Here is a 12397-nt window from a genome sequence, read left to right as displayed (position 1 = left end):
ACCTCAGTTCCCCCAGGGTAGCTCTGCACCCACGCCTTTAGGTGGTGAAGTTGCACCACTAACTGTGGTCTTAAAGGAACCCTGGATCCCTACTCCTGTCTGCTATGGAGGGCTCCCCTCGGCTTGCAGAGGATTCCTGAACAGATGCAAGGTGCCGTTTAGCATGCAACCATCATCCTTCTCTACCCCCCACTCTCAGGTGGCACACATCTTCTCCCTCCTCATGGATGTAGCTTGGGCATCCCCTCTTTATGAAAAAGGCTCCCCCCCTGTTGGATGACTGTTGCCTTCATGCACCCCCCCCTCGCCATAAAGGTGGGGAGATCCTTATTAGTCATCCTTCACCCCTCCTGCTAACGCAACTCTAAACTCCACATACCCGCCACTGGCAGCTTAGGTCCAGCGTACAGCTGGCACCAAGCCTTCCCACACTGTTGATTGAATATAGCCAGGTCAGGCATACAGCCGGTGCCTCCAGCCTGCCAATCTGTTCTTGGGGCTCTATCCAGACTCTACCGCATAGTCGGCGCCCACATATTCACCTGTTCTGTGCATCCCTGAGCTTGGCTGATGTTGCAGTTCAGCTACCCGGGGGACCCACAACCAGGAACCAATTACCCTGGGTCTGGGGTCTGACACACCCACCCCAAAGCTGTGACCCTTCCCAATGAGAAACAAAAGACCCCTTGTCTATTCTTGTAAGATCCCTTTGATGTTGCTTAGGAATACATTGATCCCCTTCCCTGACAGGTTACCACCGTCACTTTTGTGCCAACTGCCGTCCTTTGGCCTGATCTCTCTATGTTTCAGTATATTCCCTCCGCAAGAGAGGATGAATTTGCCCATGGACCTTCCTCCTCGCTTTCTCCATCCCATCCAATTTCTTGACCCCCTCTATTTCATCTTTGACCAAATGACCAAGACATTGAGTTTGCCCATTCACCAGTGCTTGTAGTAGATCATTCCAGCACATGCCTCGGTTCCCAAGAAAATTCTTTCTCCAAACCCTGTTGTGGGATGCACCACTGTTTCCTTGCCCTTTCGCGTTGCCAATGAAAGAATGAGTGGCCCACTATCCACAGTTCCCGGGTTCTAAGGCTAGGCCCCCAGTGGTCACGGCGTGATGCACGACGGCCGTGCGCGACACACCAGGTACAGCCCTCTATCGGGCAGGCCCCAGTAGATGTGTGAGCACTCACACATCATGCTAGCGCGTCCGCTTGCAAAAAAGACAAGAATTTTGTATTGCCGTGCCGCGACTCGATCATGTGGTCGGCAGGCAGCCAATGGTAGGGCAGATATGCCCCGTCATGGCCGCAACCCCCCTTCATGGCCACGCCCCGTGCATCCCATCACTCCCTTACAAGACCACAGCTTTTATCTGTGTACGCGCCGCCAGGTGTGCGTGCAGCAGTAAACACCAGGCCTGTAGCCTAACGCTTTTGCCTGATGGAAGACCGATAAGAATGTTAGACATAATGCATTCATACATTGCCCTTTTGCACAGATGTACATCCTATATGCATTGGACTTCCACCTCCCCAGTTTTTTTTATTTGCTCCTGGTCCATACTGCCAGGTACTATTTAAGCACACTTTACAGAGACTTGGGTGCCCATCTATCTATCTGAGATAGGACTGGACATATTTAATTCAGGACTTCAGCTTGGGAGCGCATCAGTATCAATTAAGAGATTCATTTCAATGTGTGTATTCCAGGCCAACTCAGAACAGTTTTTACCCTTTGCAGCTACCTGTTTAGTCCTCCAATTAGGACATGGAACCAGCCTTGCTGGAATGGGGCAAGTCATAAGTGCTTCTTGGGCGGGGCAGCTGGATGGAGCTTTAAACCGCATGATAACCCCTCAGACCCGGCCTCATGCTAGTTAGTTGGAGTTGGAAGATGGGAGACTAGCTGCACGAATATCTCTTTTCAATCATTCACCTAAATTCAAAATAACAATTCTTGAAAATATTGAGCGGGCTGGTTTTACTGGTATACGTTTTTCAATAAAACTGTGACCTAATTTTTGCCAAATCCAAATACTGTTTGTCTCCTTCATGGGGTGCTGGAGGTGGGCACTAAAGGGGAAGGGAAAATAGGGGCCATACAACCATTTAGAAGGGAAAGATGACAGCATAGGATGTCGCCCCCATAAGAGACATTGGCCATTGGCCACCTCCTTCCCCCTTCCATAGTCACGTACTCCAATAAAAAGTCCAGTTAAGTAAGCATATTAAAGTCTAAACAATGGGTAGATGGAGCCCTTGTTCACCTGAGCAAACATGCCAACGTGCCATTTTCCAGGTACAGCGCAAGCAAATGAAAAGCTGTGTCTCCCCTCAGTGGGGTGATGGGGGGTGGTTACTGATGGAGAAGGCAAAGGGGTGGACATATGATCATTAAAGTATAGTTTCTTGGCATTGGTAAGCTGGGTGCATGATATGTATTGTCTTGTTTTATTAGCTAGCTCTGTGTCAACAGATGTAGGAATAAATGATGTTCCTTCACTTGCCCCACTGATTGGCTAAAGTCCAAACATCACATTCCTATAAATATCACAGAAAAATACGGTACCTCTCATCCAGTCAAGACAATAACTGGAAGAGAACCAGAGGGAACGGGCTTCTTTTGCAGTTCTGAGACAGACTAAGGTAAACCATCTATTATACAATACTAGGCGTAATTGGCTGTCAATGGAGTTATCGGGGTTATTTCTTAAATTGGGATAATACAGATTGGGGCACTTAATGGGAGGTTGTGTTAACCAGTTCCCTCATCAGCACTATTGCAGTTTAATAAATAATCCCCTTATAAATATTTATTGATCTAATATCAACTTCAATGCAATGTCGGGCTGGCCCCTCCAGCAGTGAAGAGGTTATATATTTACACCTCTACATCCCATTATAACATGCAAGTTGCCTAACTTCTCCCTGGCTCCCAAATCTCTGATGCACACAGGGCAGGACAGGGGCTAAGTATCCCGATACATTGACAAAGCAATAGGGTGAATATGCCTCTGTACACATAACATTGCCATGTAAGCAAAAACTCTGAGCATTACAGTATCAGCAGTATACAGTATATAACAATATATAAGCATGTGTGTGGCTATGTGTATCTGTGTGAGTATGCATGTACAGATCAGTATATCCATACATAACATACCCATATATATGCCTATGTCTCAACTGTGCTTTTGTGTATCTGTGTCTGTAAATGTGTGTGTATACAGTATTGTGTGTCTGTCTGAGTATCAGTGTGTATACTGTGTGTAACCTGGGTGTTTGTCCGAGTATCACTGTATATTCCTGTGTGTCTGTCTATCACTGTGTATTATTGTGTCTGTCTTGAGTATTATTGTGTATTACTGTGTGCCTGTCTGAATATCACTGTGTATTACTGTGTATCTGTCTTAGTATCAGTATGTATTGCTGTGTGTCTGTCTATCAGTATGTACACGATGTGTCTGTCTGAGTATCAGTGTGTATTACTGTGTGTCTTTATGAGTATCCGTGTGTATTACTGTGTATGTGTCTTAGTATCCGTGTGTATTACTGTGTGTCTGTCTGAGTATCACTGTGTATTACTGTGTGGGCAAATGGGCAAAAGTTTGTGCTTACTTAATATTTGCCCTTTTCTGTCTCTCCAAACTTTTCTATTTCTTTGAAAAACCACAAAAGTTAGTTTGAACCCTTTTTTTTAAAGCCACGCCCAATGAATCTGGATGTAACATGAAATATTTTCCTTTCTATATCAAACACATGAAACTTTCCGCAATAAAAAAAATACTTTTAAAAAACCCCGCACACAAGCAGCCATTCCCCCCAAGTGTCTATTTCACATTTTTTTGTCACTACAAGGTTCTCTTTTCCCGTTTGCTTCACTTTTTAGTGAATTTTCACTTTGGCCTAGTCAAGTAACGCGTCCTTATTCCTAGCACAGGAATTCTCCATAGCAGCAGTTCCTAAGAAAACCCTCAAATTATAGAATTTCTACCAAACAATAAAAATAGCGGGGCTTACTATAAATGACTATAGAAAATAATCAATCAGAGTTTTGCTTTGCAGAGTATTCTTAATGTGCCATTGAAATGAAATTAGGTTTGGAAACTTTATATCTCTATTATGTGTTTGTTTGTTTCAAATTTGAAGATGTAACACTGGAGAGGTATAGGGGTAATTTAATACTGGGAACAGAGAATCTGGATTGAATCTCAGTGTCTGTTCCCAGTTATTTGGGGGCGTCTGCTTATCTGCCTCTAGTATCTATATTAGATTGTATCTCTCAGAGTAGGGGTTCATTGTTACATAGTTACAGAGTAGATGAGGTTGAAAAAATACATATGTTCTCTTCAGAGTAGGGGTTCATTGTGACGTTAAATATATGATGCCCAATTAGGGTGATGTGACCTCCAAGTCAGATGTGTCACAAAAATATATAAAACATTTAGTAGATAAACTGGAAATGGAAATATTACATTTGATCATACTGTATAGTAAAACAGCAACATCTATTCAATGGGGCAGTTAATAGCAACTACCGTTGACAAAGATAGAAGTAAAGAATTTAAAAAAGAATGCCAAACAGTCTGAGAGCTACTATTTCAAAACTTACTGTGTTCCGCAACATAGGACAAATAATCAATGTGTTTCCTTTCATAGGTCTCATTATTCCGAGGACATGGGGAGGATGCTGGGTTTGCTGCTCCTCCTTGCAGGTGTTTCTGGAATTCTAGCTCAGACAGGTAGCTTCCAATCCCAAATCTATCTTCTTCTTTATTAGCTCGCACATGGATCGGGCAAGTGGGGCCGTGCTGGTTAGCACAGGAATACCTCTGTATTAGGGCGAGCCTCCTCCTGATGAATGCCTGTTTCATATCTTGTCTGCTTCTCACATTGTCAGCTGGAAAGGTTACGGCCCATATTTACTAAGTGATGCTTTCCCACAATGCACCTTAAATCACCAGATATCTTATGGCTCATTTAAATCAATGGGCCACCAGGGGAGCTCTGGTGCTAGAAGGGGAATTATTGAATAGCCCCACAGAGTACTTTGGGGCCGATGCATCTTGCCCATGATCACGGCCAGTTTGAAATTGCTACTGGATTCTTATTTTGTCCTTTGCAAAAACAGCACATTCTGTGTGTCATGGGAGACCAGAACTTATAACACTTTTTACCTTCAGGTATCAATTTACTAGGCCGGACAAGGTAGGGGAGTAAAATGGGGTTTATTCTGGTAAAACCAGCAGACGCACAATGAAACACAAAAGTTATACACACTTAACTGTGGATCTGGGGGAGAGTCTCTAGTCCCACTAGATGCAGGGCGCCTGCTTCAGGAGGCTTACCCTGTCCGCTCCACATCCAGGAACACCACGGTACTCTTTTTGGGAGAGATACCTGCTTTCCCCACTGACCGCGACTTGGATGAAAGTTAGAACTTGGCCGCGATCTGAGAACTTGTCCTCAGCTAGGCAGGCTTCTCCGGTAACATGCCGAGTGCTTTGCTATTCAGAGCAAAGCACTTTTGAAAAGTCCACCAGCGCTTCACCAGACCAAGTCTTAAAATAGTCTGGTTCTCTGATCGGCCAGTCCCCTTACATAGACCTCGCAGTCCTATGTTCAACATGGAAGAGGGACTGGTGTCCAATCAGAGAGCGGATCGTACCTGTGGCAGCCAATCAGAGCTTCTGGCTCGTATTGCTGTATGCGGCAGAAGAGGGGGGTGGGGGTGTCGAGGGGCTCCAAATGCTGGCAAGTGGGAAATTCGAACTGGCGAATGGGAACCGTGCCTACCAGCAACGGATTCCCCTTGCCAGCCCCATACCTTTTGCTGGGTAGGCTCCCCCGAGTCTGGGAGAACAAAGAGTCTCCAGACCCGGTACTCCGCCCTTCCCCATTCACCAAACATTCTGACTCCTCTCGACTTCCCTTCTCCTCTTTGATCCCACATCTCTATAGAGACATCTTGGCTGCATATCGGATTACCAGGACTGTCTGTATAGAGATGAATATACATTTTAAAGTACCTCTTTTTTACTCTAACCTGGGCTTGCGAATACAATTATTACACTAACCATGGCGGGTGGGAAATACAATATTTTAAAGGGAAAATATAACAGGGACAACGTACAAACGCGTACCCGCAGACCAGATGCAGTCGGCAGGTAAAATGGGGGGACAACAGGTATCTTTGCCCCCCAACCTTGCACACATATTTTAAATAAATTTTTACCCAAATACTCACCATTAAACTCCCACTCCAGAAATCCCAGGATTATTGAAATACATTAAGGATATAATACATAGAGTGTTTATGGTGCTGCTAAGCTACTGGGGACCCACGTTTTTCAGGGGTAACCTGTAGGACTTCACCTTTATTATGAAGACTGGCTGCCCCCACCGTCGAGGTATTTTTACAATTTTCAAAATGTGGTTGTGCGTAAATTTTAAAGTGATATAATACAGCCCAAATAATTAAACGAACTGATCAATGAATAGGACAAAGGTAACTTCTGACGCTAGAAGGTGTAAAATATCAGTGTTTAGTAAATATGCCCCAAAGTGCCTATGCCATTTATTTTAACATTGTATTCCATGTTTGTCCTCTTCCCATACAGATATGACAGACAAAGTGTTCCTTTTCCCCAGAAAGTCGCCTTAATCATACGTGCGTCTGATGCCAGCAAAGAGCGGCCCCTTTGAACGTTTCACAGTCTGCCTGCGATCCTACACAGATCGGACTCGCTCCCATTCCCTGTTCTCCCTGGCCACACCATCCGGAGATAATGACTTTCACCTGTTCTTTTATCCTAACCCAGTCAATGCATTATTACTCTCAGCGGGCCCCCAAGACCTGTTTATTCATATAGCCGGAAATTATACTCCTGAATGGAAGAACATCTGTGTGAGCTGAGCCACTGATTGAGACACCCGTGCGGAAGCAGAGATATCATGAAAACCTGAACTGTTGGTGGCCCTTGGGGACTGGAGTTGGCCACCCCTGCACTATGCCATTTATTTTAACATTGCATTCAATATTTGTTCTCTTCCCATATAGATATGACAGACAAAGTGTTCCTTTTCCCCGAAGAACCGGTTGATTCATACGTGCGTCTGAAACCAGCAAAGAACGGCCCCTTTGACAAACTCACGGTCTGCCTGCGATCCTACTCAGAACTGACCCGCTCCCATTCCCTGTTCTCCCTGGTCACTCCGTCCGGAGATAATGACTTTGTCCTGTACATTGATTCTGACTTTGACAGTTATCGGTTATCAGTCTCAGTGGGCATCAAAGGCCTGTATTATAATCTGACAGACAGTTATACTCTACAGTGGAGGAGCACCTGTGTGAGCTGGGACTCCTCCACTGGAATAATACAGCTATGGGTCAATGGGAAGCCGTACCCAAGAAAAGTGTTTCAAAAAGGGTACAAAATCAATGCAAACCCCATCATTGTGATTGGACAGGATCAGTATCATGGTCAAATTTATGCTGACTACTTTGTTGGAGAGATCACCGATGTTCACATGTATGATGAGATATTATCTGAACAGAACATCCGTAATGTTCTTTATTATAGTGACATTGGTGGTAATGTGATTAACTGGAAGTCCCTAGAGTATTCACTTGGAGGCAATGTCACTATGCAGCAATATCTATGTGATGTCTACTACGGTTCTGCCTGTTCCCCTGATCATAGCGGCCTCCATACACCACTATGAATCTTCTCCCCCAGCTCTTTAACCTAGTTGTTCTGCACATCCTCAACAATCAATCATTAGATGCAGAATCTGCATGATGTAATCACAGTATTTTAGTATTAAAGCTCAGTAATAACTAGAGATGTGCGAGATGACACCACCGTACATCGGAATTCCAAGCTAAATTTATCCCAAGGTACTAATATCCATGTGATATTTTCTCCATCCCCCTTCCCAATAAAGCCACCTCTACTCTCAGCGGGCCCCCAAGACCTGTTTATTCATATAGCCGGAAATTATACTCCTGAATGGAAGAACATCTGTGTGAGCTGGGACTCTTCCACTGGTGTAGTGCAGCCATGGGTCAATGGCAAGCCGTACCCAAGAAAAGTGTTCCAAAAAGGGTACCACATTTCTGAAAACCCCATCATTGTGATTGGGCAGTTTAAGGTTGATGATAAGGTTCAAGCTAAAATCTCTTTTGAGGGAGAGATCAGGGATGTTCACATGTATGATGAAGTATTGACCGAAAAGGACATCGCTACTGTTTCTTATTATACTGACAATGGTGGTAATGTGATTAACTGGAAGTCCCTAGAGTATGAACTTGGAGGTAACGTCACTATGCAGCAATATCTATGTGACATCTACTACAGTTCTGCGTGTTCCCCTTTTCATAGCGGCCTCCATACACCACTATGAACCTTCTCCCCCAGCTCTTTAACTTACTTGTTCTGTACATCCTCCACAATCAATCATTAGATGCAGAATCTGCATGATGTAATCACAGTATTTTAGTATTAAAGCTCAGTAATAACTAGAGATGTGCGAGATGACACCAGCGTAATTTCGGGATTCCCAGCTAAAATTTAAACCAAGGAACTAATATTTTTCTCCATCCCCCTTCCTAATATAGCCATCACCCTCCTCTTGGCGCCATTTGGTACCTGCGTCAGCTGGGGAAGGTAGCCGAGAGGCATGAAATAAATAATAATTATCTAAATAATATTGAATTTTGACTGGTTTGATTACTGGATTTAGTATTAAGATGAGACAACCGACACTGATTCAGAAAGATTTGATCTTGGGGGTTCTCATCACCATATCACTTGGTCTCCTGTCTATCTGTAAACCAGTCAATCAGATCTAGTTGGGTAGAACAACTGAACCATAACTACCACTAACATTCCCTTATTTGTGGAGGTTTTCTAAAAATAAAATATATACATTGTAAATGTAATTTTATTCTGCTACTCTTGTAATAGAGAGAGGGGCTACTGTACCATCTGACATGTTCCCTACTCTTTCTCACAGATAGAAATATATACACACACCCACACACAGGGCCCACCGTGTATTCAGCACTTTACGAAAGAGACAATACAGTACAGGGAATTTATTACAATTAGTGCAACATAAAATTCAGACAATAGGAAAGGAAATCCCTGCCTCGGGGAGCTTACACTTTAAGTGGTATGTTGGGAGACTTACAGAGGCAGTAGGTGAGGGAATAAGTGCAGTAGATTGCAGTGCTTGGCCACTATGGTTGGTAGGAGTGACCGTGGGTGTGGGACAATAGCCATGAGTCCAAGCTATTAAAATGCTTAATTTAGAAGGTGAGATTTAAGGTTTGATTTAAAAGTGGGAGAGGAGGTGCTTGGTGTTTATCGAGTGTGAGGGAGTTCCACAAGGAAGGGGTGCATATAGTTAATTTGTCTTGCAGTACCAGTGACATTCGTCCAGTTAATAGTTCTTATACGTTACCCTTATATGTTGACTTATAATAAATATATTCTACCAAGCTCCTCCATCTGGACTGACTCCAGTTCTACTCTCTCAGAAAAGATAATAGTTAACTGTTCCAATCGGTTTCAATTGTATCAAAGTTAACACCCTTACCGGCTGGTCTTAATAATAAAATAAAAAATTATATATACAGTATATGTATTGTTCACAATCTTATCTGATTAATGTCTATATTTAAATTCTTAGGCATAGATACTACAGTCCACTATCTGTTATAAAAAAATAATAATAAAAAAAATGAATTATGTATATATATATATATACAGTGGTTGACAAATCACCAAAAAATCTACTCGCCACAAAAAAAATCTACTCGCCACCTAGTACCAAACGTGTGCTGCTTGGGCCAATATTTACTCGCCCGGGGGTTAAATCCACTCGCCCGGGGCGAGCAAATGTATAGGTTTGTCGAACACTGTATATATATATATATATATATATATATACAGTGTTCGACAAATCACCCAAAAATCTACTCGCTGAACAAAAAATCTACTCACCACCCCTCTGCGCTCTCTAAATACAACCGCAAGGTGGCCACCTTGAGAAAGCATCAGTGTGATGCGAAACGATCGTCGGTGGTGGGCGCCTCCTTTGTGACGTCAGCGCATGTGTTGATGCGGCGGCGGCGTCTAGTGTAGTCTCCAGGCAGCCTCTAGTTAGCTGATCGAGACAGAGCTCCGTCTGCGATATTAATCAGACCACCCGGCTAGCTAATGTTCTGTGGTGTTCATTAATACACCACGCCGGGTGGAGCTCTGCGGTTGTATTTAGAGAGGCGCAGCCCGTGAATGTCCTTTGATCATAGCCACTCAGGTACCACTCTATTTATTACAAGCTATACTACCGAGTGGACGTGGGACAGAATACACTTACTCCACGCCGCACATACATTTTGCATACACCCAGGGTTCGGTATACGGCTGGATATATTTCCTGTATATGAGTTATGAAATTGAGCTCTAGATAGACGGCTACCAGTGTGGCACTGTGTGTACATCAACTCATCTCTATCGCTAAACAGCCTTTATTGAGCCGATCATCACGGAGTTCTGTTTGCTGTAGGAGTCAGACTCCTACCCTACACGGTTAGTTAATGTTCTGTGGTGGTCATTAATACACCACGCCGGGTTGAGCTCTGTATACGCCATTAGATCTGTGCAGCCTGTTAATGTCCCAAGATCACAGCTACTCAGGTACCAGTTCATTTATAAACAGGTGCATTAATGTGTATATGCGGGACCTGACCTATCATCTTCATGCCACACAGACCTACTGTAAATACCTAGTGACTTATATACAGCGGGATATAGTATCTACATATGAGGGATGATGGTGTACTCCTATGCAAATACACTGGATTGCTAGTGAGCCACTGTTTCCATAAGAGATTCCTGACAAGCCGTTTAGGCATTATCTCCATTTCCATACCTTACATACTAGTCGTGTATATCTAACGACCAATTTGTAGGTATCTATATCCTATCCACTGTACCTGATACAGTACATCCTTTATAATTCAGCTATGAATTCAGGGATTAATTATTCTCCCTAAATTACATACGCTGTCCTCACAGAGGATTTGAGTAGCAGTATATGGTTCACTGATCCAGTACTTATTTCTATCTCTGCTCTCACATAGGCTTAGGTATCCTGAAGAATTTATCTAGTGCTGTCAGTTTATCTTTTTGGGAGACCTCATCTGTGTATTAGTTGAACAATGTGTTCAAAGGCTCCCATTTCATAGCCACATCTCCCTAGCTACACTCTAGCTCTATTGTGATTATATATATATATATATGTTTTTTATCTTGCGTTGCTGTGAAGGACTTCCTTTATTTTGTGTTTACTCCAGAGTCCTCTTTGATTACTTATTACTTCCCCATTTAGAGTTTGCTATACAGTTGGTATGGTAGTTTGAGGTATAAGTCATCCACTACCTACTCACCATTTATCTAGTACTCTCTGCGAGCGACTATTTAATCAGCTGTGGTTTCTAAGTTGTGTGTCTGTTAGTTACACCATAGATTGACACTATACTTTCTGCAACATATATACCACACTGAGGCGCCATTTACGTTTAGAGTTTATACCATTTCTCAGGTGCCAGTCACTTGAAAGTTCCTTCAACCACCACCGCTATCAGTTCACTTAGAATGACTGGGTGGTATTCTGTTTAATACCTTTTTAATTGTGTTGTGTGTCTCCCTACACTTATTTTACCCTTATACACAATAAAGGTTATTTTTAATTACCCATTTATATTACTTTATGAGTGCTTGTTCATAGGGGTTCTTTCTCTTGCCCAGGGAAGAAAAGTTGTTTCGTTACCAATCCTTTCACCCCTGGCACCTATTCACGGACAGTAGCTTGAGCCTTCCCCTCTCTCCCTCTCCTACTCCCTACTACATTAGCTACAGTGAAACACCGGGTTACAGGTGACGTGAGGTGTTAGGACATTTTATCCCCACATGATGTTATTGGTAACAGTGTGCTACCAGGTGTTAACCACTCTAGCTGTGTTACGGTCACGTACGTCACTGTGTACTGTCCAGGAGACAGACCCACGAGGCAGTGGAGGAGAGTAGAGACAGACCTGGGATCTGAATCCTGAAGAGTAGAATTGTGAGGTCCTGGAACAAGGTCAGGGCAAATGAAGTTAGGATGATCGAGGTCACCATTGCAGGGTCATGGCTGGAGAAGGCAGAATAGTAGGGGTCACAGTTCTAAGGTCAGGTAACCTGGAAGGTGGTTGAATGAAACAGCTGTTCCCTGTACCTACTGCTAGAGCAAGGAGTACAGCCCACCCAAAATCTGAAGAGAGGCAGGGGTCAATAACCTGGAATATGAAGAAAGGCAGGAGTCAATAACCCGGAATC

The 12397-nt window shown here is 43.5% G+C and overlaps 1 protein-coding gene across 1 annotated transcript; it reads left to right on the top strand.

Annotated features, from left to right (window-relative positions):
• The first annotated feature begins 7023 nt into the window (after window positions 1–7023).
• On the top strand, window positions 7024–7956 carry LOC142498914 (C-reactive protein-like). The gene has a single exon (XM_075607551.1). The coding sequence runs from the start codon at window positions 7071–7073 to the stop codon at window positions 7731–7733; it is 663 nt and encodes a 220-aa protein (XP_075463666.1). The 5' UTR covers window positions 7024–7070; the 3' UTR covers window positions 7734–7956.
• Window positions 7957–12397: the final 4441 nt, after the last annotated feature.

Source organism: Ascaphus truei, chromosome 7 (genome assembly GCF_040206685.1).
Source record: "Ascaphus truei isolate aAscTru1 chromosome 7, aAscTru1.hap1, whole genome shotgun sequence".
NCBI lineage: Eukaryota > Metazoa > Chordata > Amphibia > Anura > Ascaphidae > Ascaphus > Ascaphus truei.
Note: the sequence above shows the minus strand (reverse complement) of the source record. Positions and strands in the feature narration are given on the sequence as shown.